The sequence below is a fragment of the Carcharhinus amblyrhynchos genome, chromosome 6, assembly GCF_965287045.1.
Source record: "Carcharhinus amblyrhynchos chromosome 6, sCarAmb.v2.hapA, whole genome shotgun sequence".
In the NCBI taxonomy this organism is placed as follows: Eukaryota; Metazoa; Chordata; class Chondrichthyes; order Carcharhiniformes; family Carcharhinidae; genus Carcharhinus; species Carcharhinus amblyrhynchos.
Genome location: NC_137329.1, coordinates 20560881 through 20581075, shown reverse-complemented (window position 1 = coordinate 20581075; position 20195 = coordinate 20560881). Strand labels below are relative to the sequence as shown.

Below are 20195 nucleotides of genomic sequence, written 5' to 3'. Positions count from 1 at the left end.
CCCGCCAATTAGTTTAAAGCCCTATCTACACGATTCGCCAGGACTCTGGTCCCAGCACGGTTCAGACCAACACCATCCCACCTGAACAGGTCCCACCTACCCCAATACTGATGCCAATGTCCTATAAATTCAAACCCATTCCTCCCACACCAATCCCTGAGCCACCCATTCACTTCCTTAATCTTATCAACCCTACGCCCGTCTGCACACGGTTCAGGCAGTAATCCAGAGATAACCGCCTTGTCGGTTCTACTTTTTAATTCCATTTCCAGCTTTTCATACTCCCTCCCCAGATCCTCAGTTCGCATTTTGCCTATGTCATTGGCACCCGCATGTACCACAATGACCGGATTCTCACCCTCCCATTCCAGGTTCCTCTGCAGCCCAGGTGTAACATCCTGAACCCGAGCACCAGGCAGACAACACATCCTTCTGTGCTCTTTGTCATTGTGACAAAGGACAGTGTCAATATCCTTATCCACACTATCCCCAATTACCACTACATTCCTTTTCACCTTCTCTTTGTCAATGCTCTGTGCCTGCATCACTGTACCATGTGCAGTTTGCTCACCAACCTCACAGCCCTCGTTCTCGTCCACACTGGAAGCAAGAACCTCAAACCTGTTATGCAGATTGAGAGGCTGAGGCATTTGGTCCCCACCCTCCTTCCTCCGGTCCCCACCCTCCTTCCTCCTCTCAGCAGCCCCCTCCTGTTCCCGACCCTTAGAGTGAGCCAGTCCAGGGGGGGGTGGATGTCTCTCGCACCCCATTATCAATGGCACCCTCCCTCCCCCTGATGAGCCTCAGTGTCTGAAGCTCAGGAGCTCCTCCAGCAACCTGCACTTACTGCAGACATGGTCACATGGAAGGACCCTGGGGTCCACCAGCTCCCACATCATACAGAAACAGCACATCACATGCCCCTCCATTATTCCCAATCTCAGAAACTGAGATTGTTCTCCTTCCTGCAGAGAAAATTCTAATAGATGCCTAATAGAGGTAGTCAAAATTATGAGAGAGAAACTGTTTCCTTTGGATAATAAGTCAGCAACCAGAGATCACAAATTTAATAATTGGTAAACAACTGGAGTGGAAATGAGGAGAAACTATTTCACTCCCGAGAAGATTGTTGTGATCTGGAACATACTACATGAAAGATTACACTTTCAAAAGGCAACTGGGATTGCATGTGAAGACAGCTATTTTGCAGAGTGTAGAACAAAAATCTGAAGCATGGATCTCATTGAGACATATAAGATGATGAATGGGATGGATAGGATAGAGGTGGAGAGACTCTTCCCGCTCAGAAAGGACAGTAGGACTACGGGGCACAGCCTCAAGATAAAGGGGGGGCGGTTTAGAACGGAGTTGAGGAAGAACTTCTTCACTCAAAGGGTGGTGAATCTCTGGAATTCTCTGCCCGTTGAAGTGGTGGAGGCTACTTCGCTAAATATTTTTAAGACGAGGGTTGATGGGTTTTTGATAAGAGAGGGGATTAAGGGTTATGGGGAGAGGGCGGGAATGTGGAACTGAGCCACGACAGATCAGCCATGATCTTACTGAATGGCGGGGCAGGCTCGAAGGGCTAGATGGCCTATTCCTGCTCCTATTTCTTATGTTCTTATGTTCTTAAATGAAGACAGCTCTTTCAAAGGGCCAATACAAGAGTGGCAGATGATACAATTGGCCTTTAATGATACATGCTGTAAGATTCTGGGAATCTAATGCTTTCTTATAATTTTTATGTAGTTCATTTCAAAATAGTAAAATGATGCACAGAAGTAGCCAATGCAATAAATTCAATCGCAATCACGAGCAACAGACTCCAGTTGTATAAAAGTACATTGGCTAACAAAAATTCTATTCACCTTACCGTAAGATGGAATTGACTGGCATGTGAAGCAAAGTATTGATTCACTATTGCCTGTTTGTGCAACCAGAAATATGGAATTTTATCCCCATGGTCTTTGAAATATATTCTTAAGCTCAAGTTTTACACTGGGCTATTTTCGCAGGTTTATGCTGTATATCTTTTAGTATAAAAGCAAACTTTAAACTAAATTAACAAGTTGGAATAAAGAATGCTGCTCTTGGATTAATTAAACACAACGTATATATAATATGACTGATATAGGTAGTTCTTAAAATAAATACAACTCTACCTGCAACAAAAAAGATTTGCAATCTCTGCTGCATAGTTCTATCAGTTTAATTGGGTTTGGTATTTATGCTGTATAAGCCCAACAATTAAAATGACTCGCAATTAAAGCAACCCAATCGGAATACTGATGAAAGGTCACAGGTCTGAAGTATTAATTCTCTTTGACGCTTCACAGATGCTGCCAGGCCTTCAGTGTGTTTCCAGTACTTTTTGTTCTTATTTCAATCATATTTAAATACATGTCCAATCTATCAACTTATGTAGATCCTTTAATGTACTAAAACATCCCAACGCACTTCACATGAGCATTGTAAAGCAAAACTTGGCACTGAGCCAAATATCACAGAATACTACCGTGCTGAAGAGGTCCTTCAGCCCACCGAGTCTGCACCGATGCATGAAATACCCGGAACTGCCCATCTAATCCCACTTGCCAGCACTTGGCTCATAATCGAGTACTCATCCAGGTACTTTTTAATGGATGTGAGGCATCCCAGGCAGCTGGAGATCATCACCACCCTCTGAGTAAAGAGGTTTTCCTCAAATCCCCTCTAAATCTCCACCCCTTTTAACTTTGTGTTCCCTCATAACTGGCCCTTCAACTAAGGGGTATAGCTGCTCCCTATCCACCCTGTCCATGCCCCTCATTACCTTGAATACCTCAATCAGACCACCCCCTCAGTCTTCTCTGTTCCAATGAAAACAACCCAAGGCTACCCAACTTCTCTTCATAACTTAGATGTTCCATCCCAGGCAGTATGCTGGTAAATCTCCCCTGCACCCCCTCCAGTATATTCATGTCCTTCCTATAATGTGGCGACCAGAACTGCATCTCACTAAAGTTCTATACAACTCCATCATGACCTCTCTGTTTTTGTAATCTATACCCTGATTGATAAAGGCGAGTGTGCCATGTGCCTTTTCACCATCCTATTTAGCTGCCTTTCTGTCTTCAGAGATCCATGGACAAACATGCCAAGGTCCCTTTGTTCTTCGGAACTTCCCAGCATCAGACCTTTCATAGCCTACTTCCTTGTCAAATTACTCCTTCCAAACTGCACCACCTCACATTTTTCAGGGTTAAATTCCACCTGCCACTTACCCACCCATTTGACTGTCTCATCCACATCTTTCTGTAACCCAAGACAATCAACCTCACTTTTAATCACCTGTCCAATATTGCAATAATAGGCAGGAATGCCAAAAAGTTGGCCAAAGAGGTAACAGCATTATACTGGAGGATGTAGAAGTAGAGTAAAAGTACTGCTGATGATAGAGATCTGAACTTAAAACAGAAAGTTATTGAAAAACACTGCAGGTCTGGTAGCATCTGTGGAGAAAGAAACAGTAAATCTTTCCGATCCAATAGTCCAATGAGTTCTACAGAGGACTCACATTGGACTTGAGACATGAACTCTGTTTCTCTCTCCAAAGACGTTGCCAAGCCTGCTGTTATTTCCAGCACTTCCTGTTTTTATTAAAGATGGGAAGAGAGTTAGAAAAGTTTAGGGAGGGAACTTACAAGCTTACAGCCTGTCAGCGGAAAGTTGCTCCACCATTAGTGGAGCAATTAAAATTGGGGATATTCAAGAGGGCAGAATTACATGGTCACAGATATCTCAGAGAATTGTGAGCGAGGCTGTAGGAGATCTCAGAGACAGAATGGGATGAGGACATGGACTGAATTGAAAAGGACGAGAATTTTGAAATAAAGGCATCACTTGACGTAATCTCATTTAGCTCAGAAGGCACAGAAGTGGTGAATAAATGTGATTTGGGGTGACTTAAGGCCATAGGCAGGAGAGTGTTGAATGACTTCCAGTCATTGAGAGTGTTGAATGACTTCCAGAGAGTACAATGTGGGATGACAACCAGGAGAACATTAGAATAGTCGAGTCTAGAGATTTAAAAAGCATGGAAAAGAGATTTAGGAGCAGAGTAATGGAGACAGGGTCAGAGTCAGAGATATTTTAGAGGTGGGATTAGGTGATGTTGGTGATTTTGCAGTTTTGAAGAAGGAAACTCAAGACAAAAATGACTTTTCAACCACAAACTGCTCCCAAAATTTTAGTTCACACTGAAAACAATGGTTTCAGCTGTTCCAAAGTTTCATTGGCAGAAATTTCTCTTTATCCAGTATTGGATACTGTATAAATACTCTGATGATTAAAATGACAAGAAAGGAAACAAGAGAGAGGGTGGTGACGCAGAGCAGGGTGCTTGTTGTCAGCATACATGTGAAAATTCACATTGTGACTTTAGATGATGTAACCAAGGGGCAGGATATAGATGAGAAATAAGGTGGTGAGGGGGACAAGGAAAGGTCCTTACGTTACCAGGAATAACAATCCAAGAGGGTCCAGAGAAGCCATTGTAAACAATTCTCTACCCCAAAAGAAAAGTTATTTTTTATTCATGGAATGCAGGCATCACTGGCTGAACCAGCATTTATTACCCATCCCTAACTGCCCCTGAACTTAGTGGCTTGCCAGGCCATTTGAAAGAGAAGTTAAGAATCACATGTGGACCTGGAGTCACATGTAGACCAAAGCAGGTAAGGACAGCAGATTCCCGACGGACATCAGTGAACCAGTTGAGTTTTTAATGACAATTGGCAGCAGTTTCATGGTCATCATTAGACTTTTAATTCCAGATTTTTTCTTATTGAAATCAAACTTCAACATCAGGCATGGTAGCGTTCGAATCTGGGTTCCTAAAAGCATTACCCTGGATGTCCTAATTACCAGTTCAGCAACAATACCATTATACCACTGCATCCCTATCCAGGCTGTCCGGATTACTAGTTTAGAAACAATACCACTACAGCACCGCATTCTCAAGTTCAAAGTTGTTAAATCACAATTTAAAAAAACAGTAATCTTGGCATCCATAATTCTGGCATTCCAAATTAGGGAAAACAAGACTAATTCAGCGAAATCATAGAAACCCTACAGTGCAGAAAGAGGCCTTTTGGCCCATTGAGTCTACACCAACCACAATTCCACCCAGGCCTTAGCTCCATATCCCCAAATATTTATCTGATAATCCCTCTAACCTATGCATCTCATGACTCTAAGGGGCAATTTATCATGGCCAATCAACCTAACCCAAATATCTTTGGACGGTGGGAGGAAACCATAGTAGCCGGAGGGAATCCATGCAGACACGAGGAGAATACGCAAATTCCACACAATGACCCAAGCCAGGAATCAAACCCAGGTCCCTGGAGCTGTGAACCGGCAGAGCTAACCACTGTGCTACCATGCCACCCACAAATTCAGGCAAGTTTTACTGGTGCCCTTCGTTTCCAAGTTTAATATTTCTTTTCCTTTTAGATACGAATAGATAAATAATAATGGAATCAGGTGGGTTACTTTATCGTAGAAATACACTTACAGTTAACTTTACAATTTCTACTGAATTTAAATCTCAGTGGCACAGTAGTTAGCACAGCTGCCTCACGGACCAGGGCTCTAATCCCAGCTTGGGGTCACTGTCTGTGCAGAGGCTACAGGTTCTCTCTGTGTCCGTGTGGGTTTTTTCCCGATGCTCCGGTTTCCTCCCGCAGTCCAAAAGACGCGCTTGGTTGGGTGCAGTGGATATGCTAAATTCTCCCTCAGTGTGCCTGAACAGACGCCGGAGTGTGGCAACTAGGGGACTTTCACCATAACTTCATTGCAGTGTTAATGATTTGTGACACTAATAAATAAATTTCAAACCATGTCCTGTGCACTCTCAGGTACACTCTGGGTTTTGTAGTTTCCTGTGGAGAGAGCGCCAGGAGTAACTGGAATACGGCGCGTGCGCATTTGGTCAAACCGCCTCAGCTGAGTTGGTAACCGTTTGGCAAACTTTAATAATTAACATCTAAACTCTCACGAAAAATAATGGCGTGTAAAGCAATAACGTCAGCTACTAATGTAAGTACAAATCTGTACCTTTCCTTCCTAATCGGAAGATAAACTCATCGCTTTAAGAACATGTCAACCGTACGTTCTCGCAAAGACATCGTTGGCAACGCATCACGCCGGTGGGAGGGAGGGGAGGAGTAGAAACCAATCGGAAATAGGCTTTCATGTGTTGCTGCCCACGCTGGTTTGTAATGTCGTCTCTTATTGGATGAGGCTTCAGCGGGCTCTGTTGATTGGATGGTCACCTCGCCCCCTCCCCCCCCTCCTCTGGGTCCTAATGACCGTCTCCTGGCCGTGGTGCTGTGCGCTGCAGCCAACGGCCGTTGGGAAGATGGCGGCGCGCGCGGGCACGAGTTTCCAGCGGAGGGCGCGGAGCCAACGGGCGGCAGCGCCCGGGACTCGGCCGTCGCTGCGCAACGGGCAGCTGCTACTCTCCACCGGGGTGCCGTCCCTCGACTACATCATAGGTCAGTGCGCCGGGCTCCGGCCCACAAGCAAAGACATGATGGAGGGTGATCGTAAACACCAGAATCTCTTCACCTCCCCCTTCCCCTCCCCTCCCCTCCCCTCCCACCTGGTGGACAGAGGCTGAGCAACCTCACTCACAGCACAACCGAACCAGGCCATTCGGCCCATCTTAATTCTGCCAAGGAGGGCTGTCAAAGCTCTCGGAATTCTGGATTCAATATTTGAAGCACCTTTCGTTGCCACCAGACGTCTCAAGTTCTTTGAAGTGTAGTCATTGTCTAGTATGTGGAGATGCTGGTGTTGGACTGGGGTGGATATGATGAGAGGACACCAGGTTATAGTCCAACAGGTTTATTTGAATTCACAGGCTTTTGGAGCGATGCTTCTTCGTCAGGTGAAATGGAGAGAGGCACAGAATATATAGGCGGAGTAATAGTAGGCTGATACTCGTAGTAATCAAGTGTGTCAACAGGTAAGTACAGAAAGTGTAGTGTAGTGCAGGCCAGCTGAATAACAACTCTAATAGGGTGGGCAGCAACCAATTTGGTGCTCAGCAGACTCCCATAAACCAATGGGATAATGTTAAAATAAGCCTTTATTTTAAGGAAAAAATATTAACTTGAATATAACTTCCTCAGCCTGTTGCAAAAGTGCTAACAAATTGTTTGTGTCGGCTGAGAGGACATTGTGCCCATCCACTACTGGCTACAATTAAGTGCCTTGCGTAGCCATTTCAGAGAGATGTTAGGAATCACATGTAGGTCAGACCAGTAAAGATGGCAGATTTTCTTCCCTACAGGACATCAGTTGATCTAATGCGTTTTTATGAGTGATTACTATTATTATCCTGAATTTCAGACTTTTCGACTAATTGAATTTAAATTTCACCAGCTGCCATGGTGAAATTTTAACCCGTTCCCCAGCATAAGAACATAAGAAATAGGAACAGGAGTAGGCCATCCAGCCCTTCGAGCCTTCCCCGCCATTCAATAAGATCGTGGCTGATCTGTCGTGTCTCAGTTCCACATTCCCGCCCTCTCCCCATAACTCTTAATCCTCTCACTTTTCAAAAACCCATCAAACCGCGTCTTAAAAATATTTAGCGAGGCAGCCTCCACACCTCAACGGGCAGAGAATTCCAGAGATTCAGCACCCTTTGAATGAAGAAGTTCCTCCTCAACTCTGTTCTAAACCGCCCCCCCTTTATCTTGAGGCTGTGCCCCCTAGTCCTACTGTCCTTTCTGAGCGGGAAGAGCCTCTCCACCTTTATCCTATCCATCCCATTCATCATCTTATACGTCTCAATGAGATCTCCCCTCATTCTTCTAAACTCTAACAAGTACAAGCCTAGTTTATTCAGCCTCTCCTCGTAGCTCAACCCCCTCAACTCCGGTATCAGCCTAGTAAACCTCCACTGCACTCCCTCCAAGGCCAAAATATCCTTGCGTAAGTGCGGCGCCCAAAACTGCACACAGTACTCCAGCTGCGGCCTCACCAATGCCCTATACAGCTGCAGCAAGACCTCCCTACTTTTATATTCAATCCCCCTCGCTATGAAGGCCAGTGTCCCATTCGCCTTCCTAACCACCTGCTGCACCTGCAGGCTGGGTTTTTGCGACTCATGCACAAGGACCCCGAGGTCCCTCTGCACCGTCGCCTGTTGCAGTTTTTCGCCCTGTAAGTAATAGTCCTTCCGACCATTATTCCTACCAAAGTGGACCACCTCGCACTTGCCAACATTAAATTCCATTTGCCATTTCCTGGCCCATTCGCCCAGCCTATCTGGATCCTTCTGCAGACTCTCCACACCCTCCGCGCAATTTGCCGTTCAACCAATCTTGGTGTCATCAGCAAATTTCGACACCATACACTTGGTTCCCTCCTCCAGATCATTTATATAAATGGTAAATAGCTGAGGCCCCAGCACCGACCCCTGGGGCACTCCACTAGTCACCAATCGCCAATCCGAATAGCACCCATTAACCCCCACTCTCTGTCTCCTATTTGACAACCAATCTTCTATCCACGCTAACACCCTACCCCCAACTCCATGTCCCCTGACCTTCTGCAATAACCTCTTGTGAGGTACCTTGTCAAACGCCTTCTGTAAATCAAGAAAGACCATATCCACCGGCTCTCCTCTATCCACCGCCCTAGACACATCCTCATAGAACTCCAATAAATTTGTCAGACACGACTTCCCCTTAACGAAACCGTGCTGCGTCTGCTCTATCAAGCAATTCCCCTCAAGATGCCTCGCTATTTCCTCCTTGATGACGGATTCTAACATTTTACCTACAACAGACATTAAATTAACCTGCCTATAATTCCCTGCCTTTTGCCTGGCACCCTTCTTAAACAACAGCGTAACATTAGCCGCTTTCCAATCTTCCGGCACTTCCCCGGAATCCAGCAACTTCTGGAAAATAACCACCAAGGTATCCACTATCACCTCCGCCATTTCTTTCAGAACCCTCGGATGCATTCCATCCGGTCCTGGTGACTTATCCACAATCAGTCCCTCCAGTCTGTCGAGCCTCTCTAGTAACAATAATGTCATTGAGACCCTCCAGTCCTACCACCTTTCCATCGCTAACACCCGGCAAATTATTCACGTCTTCCTCCGTGAAGACCGAAACAAAAAAGTTATTCAAGGCCTCAGCCATTTCCCCATCCCCTACCACTAAGTCCCCCCTCTCATCCTCTAAGGGTCCAACGTTCACCCTAGCCAGCCTCTTCCTTTTTATATATTTATAAAAACTCTTGCTATCCTTTTTTATATTAAGCGCTAGCCCAGCTTCATAGTTCCTCCTATCCTTCTTTATCAACTTCTTTGTCATTCTTTGTTGACATTTAAACCTCTCCCAATCCTCTTCTCGCCCACTACTCTTAGCTACTCTAAACGCCTCCGCTTTTCATTTAACACTTTCCTTCACCTCCTTCGTTATCCACGGCTTATTACCTCTCCTCCTGCGGTCCTTTTTAACCATCAGAATAAATTTCTGCTGAGCACCAAGAAAGATCTCCTTAAAGAGATCTGCTCCTCAGCAGACCTACCTTCCAATATTAGTCTAAGTCTCTGTTTTACTCGTGTGATGATATTACCACTCTGCCATTGTCTTCCTTTGGATGCCTCATTGAAAAGAAAGCACTTTGACAATGCAGCACTCCCTCAGTTCTGCAGTGTCAGCCTTGATTTTATGTTCCAATCTTGGAATGGAACTTGAACTCATAATTTTCTGACTCTGAGGCAAGAGTATGTTGTCTGGTATCTTGGAGTCTTGTGTGGTTGAACATTATTGTCTATTGTTGACATACAATTATATACATATCTTCAAAGTATCACCCTATCTAGGTGTTCTCCTTATGCCAACTTCTATCAGGCTCTTCCTACACCGTTCTGCCTCATGTCTACTGACATGTGATTCTACATCATATTATAGAACATAGAACACTACAGCACAAACAGGCCCTTCGGCCCACAAGTTGCGCCGATCATATCCCTACCTACCAGGCCTATCTATAACCCTCAATCCCATTAAATCCCATGTACTCATCCAGAAGTCCCTTAAAAGACCCCAACGAGTTCGCCTCCACCACCACCGACAGCAGCCGATTCCGCTCACTCACCACCCTCTGAGTGAAAAACTTACCCCTGACATCTCCTCTGTACGTACTCCCCAGCACCTTAAACCTGTGTCCTCTCGTAGCGACCATTTCAGCCCTGGGAAATAGCCTCCGAGAATCCACCCGATCTATACCTCTCAACATTTAATAAACTTCTATCAGGTCGCCTCTCAACCTTCGTCTCTCCAAGGAGAAAAGACCTAGCTTCCTCCTTCGTTATCCACGGCTTATTACCTCTCCTCCTGCGGTCCTTTTTAACCATCAGAATAAATTTCTGCTGAGCACCAAGAAAGATCTCCTTAAAGATCCTCCACTGCTCCTCATAAGGCATGCCATCCAATCCAGGCAACATCCTTGTAAATCTCCTCTGTACCCTTTCAATAGCTTCCACATCCTCCTTGTAGTGAGGCGACCAGAACTGCGCACGGTACTCCAAATGGGGTCTGACAAGGGCCGTATAAAGTTGCAGCATTATCTCCCGATTCTTAAACTCAATCCCTCGATTAATGAAGGCTAGTACACCATACGCCTTCTTGACCACATGGATGGTACAGTTCTCCAGTGCCACTTTAACCCTTGCTGTGTGGAGCAATCTTATACTACACTTCCCCACAAGTCTTAATCCAACATTTGAACAGAACAATCTTTCTTCACTTGCTTCCCCTTCTCAAGTCTCTGAATGTGTTCAGGTGGTCTGGAAGATTCATGATTTTGATTTTGAGAATTTGTTCATTTCCCATTGGGTGGACTGGTAATTTCAGTTGCTTCGGGCTGAATTGGTTAGTTTGGAGTTGTAATTGTAGCGCAGGTTTCAACATCTGGGTTTTCTTGTACTCTTTAGTATTATGTTTTTGTTTGTCAACAGTCTGTCTTGTTTGATCAGAAACCATTGGCTTGTCCCATTCCTTTCATAGGATAGGAGACAGGTAAGAGAGTCTGTGGGAACAAGCGAGACTCGCGGTTGGTATGTTGCCTCCCAGGTGCCAGGGTCCGTGATGTCTCTGATTGAGTGTTCGAGATCCTTAACGGGGAGGGAAACCGGCCCCAAGTCGTGGTTCATGAAGGCACCCATGACATAGGTAGGAAAAGGGATGGGGATATAAGACAGAAATTCAGGGTGGAAGCTTAGGGCTAAAACAGTGTTGTTATCTCTGGTTTGTTACCTGTGCCATGGGATAACGTGGAGAAGAATAGAGAGAGAGAACATTTGAACTCGTGGCTAAAGGGATGATACAGGAGGGAGGATTTCAGATACTTGGACAATTGGGGCTCATTCTAAGATAGGTGGGACCTCTACAAAAGGGATGGTCTGCGCCTGAACCAGAGGGGTCCCAATATCTTGTGGGGTGGGGTGGGGGGGGGGGGGTGGAATTTGCCAATGCTATTCGGTTGGGGGGGGGGGTTAAACTGATTCAGAGGTGGGGTGGGAACCTGAATTGTAGCTCTAGTGTACAGGAGGATGAGAATAGGAAGGTCATGGATAAGGTTTCTAGGTCGCAGCAGTGTATTGGCAGGCGGGAAGGTGGTTTGAGGTGTGTATGCTTTAATGCAAGGAGCATACGCAATAAGGTGGATGAACTTGCAGCCTGGATTGGTGCCTGGGACTTCGATGTTGTGGCCATTTCAGAGACATGGATAGAGCAGGGACAGGAATGGTTGTTGCAGGGCTGGGGTTCAGATGTTTCAGTCAGAGCAGAGAAGGTGGTCGAAGAGGGGGAGGCGTGGCATTGTTAGTCAAGGACAATATTACGGTGGCAGAAAGGACGTTTGATGTGGACTTGTCTATTGAGGTAGTATGGGCTGAGATTAGAAACAGGAAAGGAGAGGTCACCCTGCTGGGAGTTTTTTTATAGGCCTCCAAAACGTTCCAGAAATGTAGAGGAAAGGATTGCAAAGATGATCCTGGATAGGAGCGAAAGTAATAGGGTAGTTGTTATGGGGGACTTTAACTTTACAAATATCAATTGGAAAAGCTATAGTTCAAGCACGTTAGAGGGGTCAGTTTTTGTCCAATGTATGCAGGAAGGTTTCCTGACACAGTATGTAGATAGGCCAACAAGAGGTGAGGCTACGTTGGATTTGGTACTGGGTAATGAACCAGACCAGGTGTTAGACTTGGAGGTAGGTGAGCACTTTGGTGATAGTGACCACAATTTGGTTACATTTACCTTAGTGGTGGAAAGGGACAGGTATATACCAAAGGGCAGAAGTTATAGCTGGGGGGAAGGTAATTATGAGGCTATTAGGCGAGATTTAGGATACATAGGTTGGAGCAGGAAACTGCAGGGGATGGGAACAACTGAAATGTGGAGTTTGATCAAGGAACAGCTACTGCGAGTCCTTGATAAATATGTACTTGTCAGGCAGGGAGGAAGTGGTCGAGCGAGGGGACTGTGGTGTACTAAGGAAGTTGAATCTCTGGTGAAGTGGAAGAAGGAGGCTTATGTAAAGATGAGACGTGAAGGCTCAGATAGGGCACTGGAGAGTTACAAATTAGCCAGGAAGGGGCTAAAGAGAGAGTTAAGAAGAGCTAGAAGAGGACATGAGAAGACTTTGGCAGGTAGTATCAAGGAGAACCCCAAAGCTTTCTGTAGGTATGTCAAGAATAAAAGATTGGTAGGGCAAGATTAGGGCCAGTCAGGGACAGTAGTGGGAAGTTGTGCGTGGAGCCTGAAGAGATAGCAGAGGCACTAGATGAATATTTTTCGTCAGTATTCACGCAGGAAAAAGTCAATGTAGTCAAGGAGAATACTGAGATACAGGCTTTTAGACTAAACGGAATTGAGGTACATAAGGAGGAAGTGTTAGCAATTCTTGAGAGTATGAAAATAGGCAAGTCCCCTGGGCCGAATGGGATTTATCTTAGGATTCTGTGGGAGATTAGGGAGGAGATTGCAGAGCCTTCGGCTTTGATCTTCATGTCGTCATTGGCTACAGGTATAGTACCAGAAGACTGAAGGATAGCAAATGTTGTCCCCTTGTTCAAGAAGGGGAGTAGAGACCATCCTGGGAATTATAGACCAGTGAGCCTTACTTCTGTTGTGGGCAAAGTTTTCGAAAGAATTATAAGAGGGAGGATTTATAATCATCTAGAGAGAAATAAATTGATTAGGGATAGTCAACACGGTTTTGTGAAGGGTAGGTCGTGCCTCACAAACCTTATCAAGTTCTTTGAAAAGGTGACCAAAGAGGTGGATAAGGGTAAGGCAGTTGACCTGGTGTATATGGATTTTGGCAAAGTGTTTGATAAGGTTCTCCATGGTAGGCTAATGCAGATGCATGGGACTGAGGGTGATTTAGCAGTTTGCATCAGGAATTGGCTAGCTGATAGAAGACAGAGGGTGGTGATTGATCGGAAATACTCAACCTGGAGTTCAGTTACTAGTGGTGTGCCTCAGGGATCTGTTTTGGGGCCACTGCTGTTTGTCATTTTTATAAATGACCTAGATGAGGGCGTAGAAGGATGGGTTAGTAAGTTTGCTGACGACGCCAAAGTCGGAGGAGTTGTAGGCAGTGAGGATGGCTGTTACAGTTTGCAGAGGGACATAGATAAGCTGCAGAGCTGGGCTGAGAGATGGCAAATGGAGTTTAATGTGGAAAAGTGTGAGGTAATTCACTTTGGTAAGAGTAACAGGAGTACAGAATATAGGGCTAATGGAAGGACTCTTGGTAGTGTCGACAAGCAGAGAGATCTTGGTGTACATGTGCATAGATCCCTGAAAGTTGGCACCCAGGCTGATAAGATTGTTAAGAAGGTGTACGGTGTGTTAGGTTTTATTGGTAGAGGGATTGAATTTCGGAGCTGTGAGATCATGTTGCAAGTGTACAAAACTCTGGTGCGGCCGCACTTGGAGTATTGCGTACAGTTCTGGTCGCCACGTTATAAGAAAGATGTGGAAGCATTGGAAAGGGTGCAGAGGAGGTTTACCAGGATGTTGCCTGGTATGGTGGGAAGGTCTTATGAGGAAAGGCTGAGGGACTTGAGGTTATTTTCGTTAGAGAGAAGAAGGTTACGAGGTGACCTAATTGAGGCATACAAGATGATCAGAGGGTTAGATAGGGTGGATAGTGAGAGTCTTTTTCCTTGGATGATGATGGCGAACACGAGGGGACATAGCTTTAAATTGAGAGGTGGTAATTATAGGATGGATGTCAGAGTAGGCTCGAGGGTAGTAAGGGCGTGGAATGCCCTGCCTGCAGCAGTTGTGGACTCGCCAACTTTAAGGGCGTTCAAATAGTCAGTGGATAGGCATATGAATAACATTGGAATAGTTTAGGTTAGCGGGTCATTAGATTGGTTCCACTGGTCGGTGCAACATCAAGGGCCGAAGGGCCTGTACTGCGCTGTAATGTTCTATGTTCTGTATGTTCGCTCTGTTTGTTCCGAGAGTGGATTCAGGTTTTCTGTTTCCATGACATCCACCATGCTCTTCCTGGAAGTTGATATGTTAAAAATGGAACCTTTATAGAATCCTACAGTGCAGAAGGAGGCCCATCGCGTCTGCACCAACCACAATCTCCCAGATCTCCATAAACACGATGCATATACCCTAGCTAGTTCCCCTGACATTAAGGGGCAATTTAGCATGGCCAGTCCTCCTAATGCACACATCTTTGGACTGTGGGAGGAAACTGGAGCACCCAAAGGAAATGCACACAGACACAGAGAATGTGCAAACTCCATTTAGACTGTGATCCAAGCTAGGAATCAAACCCGGGCCCCTGTTCTGTGAGGCAGCAATGCTAACCACTGTGCCACAGTGTCTTCCTTTTGACTTGTTCACAATTTCAGCCGAACAGTTGTTTACTCTCTTATTTTCTGGTTCTTTTCAAACTTATGGCATAGTGGATAGTGAAGAAAGTTATCTCTGATTGCAACGAGATCTGGATCAATTGGGCCAGTGGGCTGATGAATGGCAGATGGAGTTTTATTTAGATAAATGCAAGGTGATACATTTTGGTAGACTGAACCAGGGCAGGACTTACTCAGTTAATGGTAGAGCGTTGGGGAGAGTTACAGAACAAAGAGATCTAGGGGTACATGTTCATAGCTTCTTGAAAGTGGACAGAGTGATGAAGAAAGCATTCAGCAAGGTTGGTTTCATCAGAACATTGAATACAGGAGTTGAGATGTCTTGTTGAAGTTGTATAAGACATTGGTAAGGCCACGCTTGGAGTACTGTGTACAGTTCTAGCCACTTTATTGTAGAAAGGATATTATTAAACTAGAAAGAGTGCAGAAAAGATTTACTAGGATGTTACTGGGACTTGATGGTTTGAGTTATAAGGAGACGCGGGATAGCCTGGGACTTTTTTCTTTGGGGCGTAGAAGGCTGACGGGTGATCTAGAGGTCTATTAAGTAATGACGGGCATAGATAGTCAATACCTTTTTCCAATGGTCGGGGAATCTAAAACTAGAGGGCATTGAAACGTAGAAAAACTACAGCACAATATAGGCCCTTCGGCCCACAAAGCTGTGCCGAACATGTCCCTACCTTAGAGATGACTATGCTTACCTATAACCCTCTATCTTACTAAGTTCCACGTACTTATCTAAAAGTCTCTTAAAAGACCCTATCGAATCCGCCTTCAGCACCGTTGCCGGCAGCCCATTCCATGCACCCACCACTCTGAGTGAAAAACTCAGCCCTGACATCTCCTCTGTACCTATTCCCCAGCACCTTAAACCTGTGACCTTTTGTGGCAACCATTTCAGCCCTGGGAAAAAGCCTCTGACTATTGACTCAATCAATACCTCTCAACATTTTATATACCTCTATCAGGTCACCCCTCGTCCTTCGTCTCCAAGGAGAAAAGGCCAAGTTCCTTCAACCTATCCTCATAAAGCATGCTCCTCAATCCAGGCCACATCCTTGTAAATCTCCTCTGCACCCTTTCTATGGCTTCCACATCCTTCCTGTAATGAGGCGACCAGAACTAAGCACAGTTCTCCAAGTGGGGTCTGACCAGGGTTCTGTATAGCTGCAACATTATCTCTCGACTCCTAAACTCAATTCCTTGACTGATGAAGGAGGTACACCATATGCCTTCTTAACCACAGCTTCAACCTGCGCAGCTGCTTTGAGCGTCCTCTGAACTCGGACCCCAAGATCCTTCTGATCTTCCACACTGCAAAGAGTCCTACCGTTAATGTTATATTCTGCCATCCTATTTGACCTGCCAAAATGAACCACTTCACACTTATAGGTTCAAGGTGAGGGGGAGAAATACACAAGTGTCCAGAGGAGCAATTTTTTCAGAGGGTGGTGAGTGTCTGAAACAAGCCAGAGGTAGTAATAGAGGCGGGTACAATTTTGTCCTTTAAAAAGCATTTAGACAGTTATGTGGGTAAGATGGGTATAGACGGATATAGGCCAAATTCAGGCAATTGGGATTACCTTAGTGGTTTTAAAAGAAAAGGCAGCATGGACAAGTTGGGCCAAAGATAAATCTCTATGACCTCTATTATTAATGTTGTCATTTGGCTCTGCCACTACTCTGTTGAGTTCAGTTATTTTTGTTTGAATTATTTATGGAATCTTTAAAAATTCACCTGGGCATTCAGTTCCTTTCAGAGTTTTTCTTCCATGATCACTGACTGCTCCTTAAGAGTTAATTCACTCATTGGATCTGGTTCTTCGAATTTTTCTTATCTGCTTTTAAAGTCTGGATTTGCTCTTCCATATTGCACATCTCATCTTTCATGGAATTCAGAAGAATGAGGGGGGTGTCTCATAAATATCTATAAAATTCTAACCGGACTAAAGAGGGTAGCCGCAAAAGGATGTTCCAATGATGACGGTGTCCAGAACCAGAGGTCACAGCCTGAGGGTATAGGGTAGACTATTTAGAACAGAGAATGAATTTCTTCATCTAGAGAATGATCAGCCTGTGCAATTTGCTACCACAGGAAGTAGTTGATGCCAAAACATTATACGTTTTCAAGAAATAGTTAGATATAGCACTTGAGGTGAAGTGGATCAAAGTATACGGGGAAAGGCAGGATCAGGCTAATGAGTTGAATGATCAGCCATGATCATGACAAATGGAGCAAGCTCAAAGTGCTGAATGGCCTCCTCCTTGTATTTTTTATGTTTCTACATTTTTCCTTTTCATCAGAAGTTAGCGCTGCTGGCTTCAAACAGGGATCCAGGTTTAATTCCATTCTTGGATGACTTGAGTTTGCATGTTCTCCCCTTGTCTCTGTGGGTTTCCTCCTGCATTTCAAAGATGTGCAAGTTAGGTGCATAGGTCGTGCTTAATTGTCCTTTAGTGTCCACAGATGTGTAGGTTAGGTGGATTAGATACGGCAAATGTGCAGGGTTACAGATGGGGGAGGGAAGGGTGTGTTGGTGGGCCTGGGTAAGATACTCCTTCAGAGAGTTAGTGCGGAGCTGATGGGCTGAATGGCCTCCATCTGCACTGTAAGGATTCTTTTGTTCTGTAGTTGGATGGAAGTTCAAGAATTTCATGATGAGGTTCCAATATTTCATCAGTTTTGATTGTTGATTCTGTCTTCAGCCAACTGTTCTGATTCATCAGGAATTTCTTCAAGCTCACATTTTGTAATTTTACTTCTACTAGCCATTTCTGAGATTCTTTACACATTTGTGAGAACTCCTATTTTGTGATAACTCCTTGCAACTGTTAAACTTTTTCTTAACTTGCTGTGTTCATGATTTTCATTCCAGTCATGTCATTTTTAAACAACTTAATTGTTCTCAGTAAGCTAGAAGCATCCAGTGCTTTTCTTTCTAGTTCTTTGATCTTCAGTGCTGGATTTGCATTTCCTGAACTTATTTCTGTCATTTTGTTCTTCACCTCCAGCAGGCTTCCTCCTCCTCGTTTATTTTGGTTTTTGAAAACTGCAATGCTTCCTCCTTTCTTTCAGCAGGTTCTTCAGCTCTTCAGTCTTTCTTGTATCTCTTGGTTTCCTCTTGGAAAATTGAACATTGCTATTTTTTCTCTGCCAAATGGTTATTCAATTTATTCAGAGTGACATTAAGTTTATTTTGCTTCTCTTCATAATTTTCCAGAGAAACAAACTTTGATCTGAGGGATACACATAGCACGTGAAGGTCCTTCATCAGGCTTTACTTCGTAACACTCAATTGCTTCATCTTGAATTGATTTATAATTCAATAGAGTGTGCTCGACTTTCTTCTGCAATTCTTCCATTCTGCTGTTAATTTCTTCATGCTGTGAAGGGTAATATGTTCTTTTTACATTGATCTTGAAGGATAATTAACTTCCTTTCAATATGTAATGGCCTAGTGGTATTATTGCTCGACTATTAATCGAGAAACTCAGCTAATGTTCTAGGGACCGGGGTTCAAATCCTACCATGGCAGATGGAGGGATTTGAATTCATCTAAAAGATATCTGAGATTAAGAACTTACTCATGACCATAAAACCATCGACATTTTGACCCTCAACTGCCCTCAGGCTACTAGGGATGGGCAATAAATGCTGGCCAGCCAGCTATGCCCATGTACCATGAATTTATTTTAAAAACTGTTAATTTTTTGTTGACCTCTTTGCCAACTCACACTGCACTCCAGTGCATTGCTTTGTTGCTACTGATAATTTCAACACAGCTTTTTCTGAAGTAGCAGTCAAATCATTTTTTAACTCCATGTTGAGTCTTTCAGAGTGGTGACTTTGAGTATTTTTTCTGTCTGCTACTGTGCTTAGTTGTACTTGAGTTATTCTAATTCAACTTTGATACAAACGTTTTCCTGTAGAATAGCTTTGTTTTCCTTTTGCAGGTTTTGTTGTTTTGTGTCAAATCGGATAACTTTCCTTCATTCACACTCACTTGCTAACTTTGCACTGTCACCTACTGTTGTGGTTTGGGTACAATAGGCATTTTCGAACAGCTTGATTTTTAAGCCTTTCAGCTGCTTCACACCCTCTGTTCCTTTGTACTGAACTCTTTGGCTCATGCACTTCATTGCACTGACATGGTTAGCAATCAATTTGTGTTTTACTTGAGTATTATCTCCCTCCCCCTTGGTTATCCTTTCCCTTTTGCTGTATTTTTTTTATTATTAAGGTCTGCGCTGTTCACAACTTGGAGTTTAAAATACTTACCAAAAGCTTTTAATATATCACCAAATATGATACAAAATTCATTGGTACCCTGTCTTATATTGTTGGCAAATTCACCAAGTACAAGAGCGCATTAACTTGCATTTTCTCTGATTTTCTACTTATTCCTGATATAAGCCTGTAATCTAAAAGTTTTCTTCTCCATGACTTGCAACTTTGCATCTGATTTTCCCCTTGCATGAGTCAAAATTGGTCAGGTAGGTTTAATTTGTACTCCACATTTTTAAGAAAAGGAGTAGGCTTTAAATTTTGTTTCATTCAAAATGGCACCACAGCATCCGCTCTCCTCTTCCTGCACTTGTTAGATTTCAGCAGCTCCCCCTGTGATCACAGGCCCAATTCTTTCAAATAAATCAATTTTGTAAGAAATCTTAAAACAAGCCATTTGGACCAGGCGCTTGGCTTTTTAAAACTTAAAGACTCAATAGGGATTTTGGTTTGATTTATTATTGTCACATGTATTGGTATACAGTGAAAAGTATTGTATCTTGAATGCTATACAGACAAGTCATGCCGCATATAGAGAAGGAAAGGAGAGAGTGAAGAATCTAGTGTTACAATCATAGCTAGGGTGTGCAGAAAGATCAACTTAATACGAGGTAGTTCCATTCAAAAGCCTGATGGCAGCAGCCGTTCTTGAGTCGGTTGGTACGTGACATCAGACTTTTGTATGTTTTTCCTGATGGAAGAAGGTGGAAGAGAGTATGTCTAGGGTGTGTGGGATCCTTGATTATGCTAGCTGCTTTTCCGAGGCAGTGGGAAATGTAGACAAAGTCAATGGATGGGAGCCTGATTTGTGTGATGGATTGGGCTTTGTTCATGATCCTTTATAGTTTCATGTGGCCTTGGACAGAGCAGAAGCCAGACTAAGCTGTAATACAATCAGAAAGAATGTTTTCTGTGGTGCAACTGTAA

At 44.1% G+C, this 20195-nt stretch overlaps 2 protein-coding genes across 6 annotated transcripts in view; one reads left to right on the top strand and one right to left on the bottom strand.

Moving 5' to 3' along the window:
• immp1l (inner mitochondrial membrane peptidase subunit 1) overlaps window positions 1–6185 on the bottom strand; it is a 137543-nt gene extending 131358 nt beyond the window's left edge. Inside the window, exon 1 of one of the 4 annotated variants that reach the window (XM_080190001.1) lies at window positions 6100–6185. The gene's annotated coding sequence lies outside the window, so the exon portion shown is untranslated. The remainder of the gene's footprint in view (window positions 1–6099) is intronic. The other 3 variants (XM_080189997.1, XM_080190000.1, XM_080189998.1) reach the window with 3 other exon arrangements.
• Window positions 6186–6366: 181 nt separating this feature from the next.
• Window positions 6367–20195, top strand: part of elp4 (elongator acetyltransferase complex subunit 4) — a 304366-nt gene continuing 290537 nt past the window's right edge. For both annotated transcript variants that reach the window (XM_080189995.1, XM_080189994.1), the window contains exon 1: window positions 6367–6539. In XM_080189995.1, coding sequence (XP_080046121.1) covers window positions 6404–6539 — 136 coding nt within the window. In that variant the 5' untranslated portion in view covers window positions 6367–6403. The remainder of the gene's footprint in view (window positions 6540–20195) is intronic.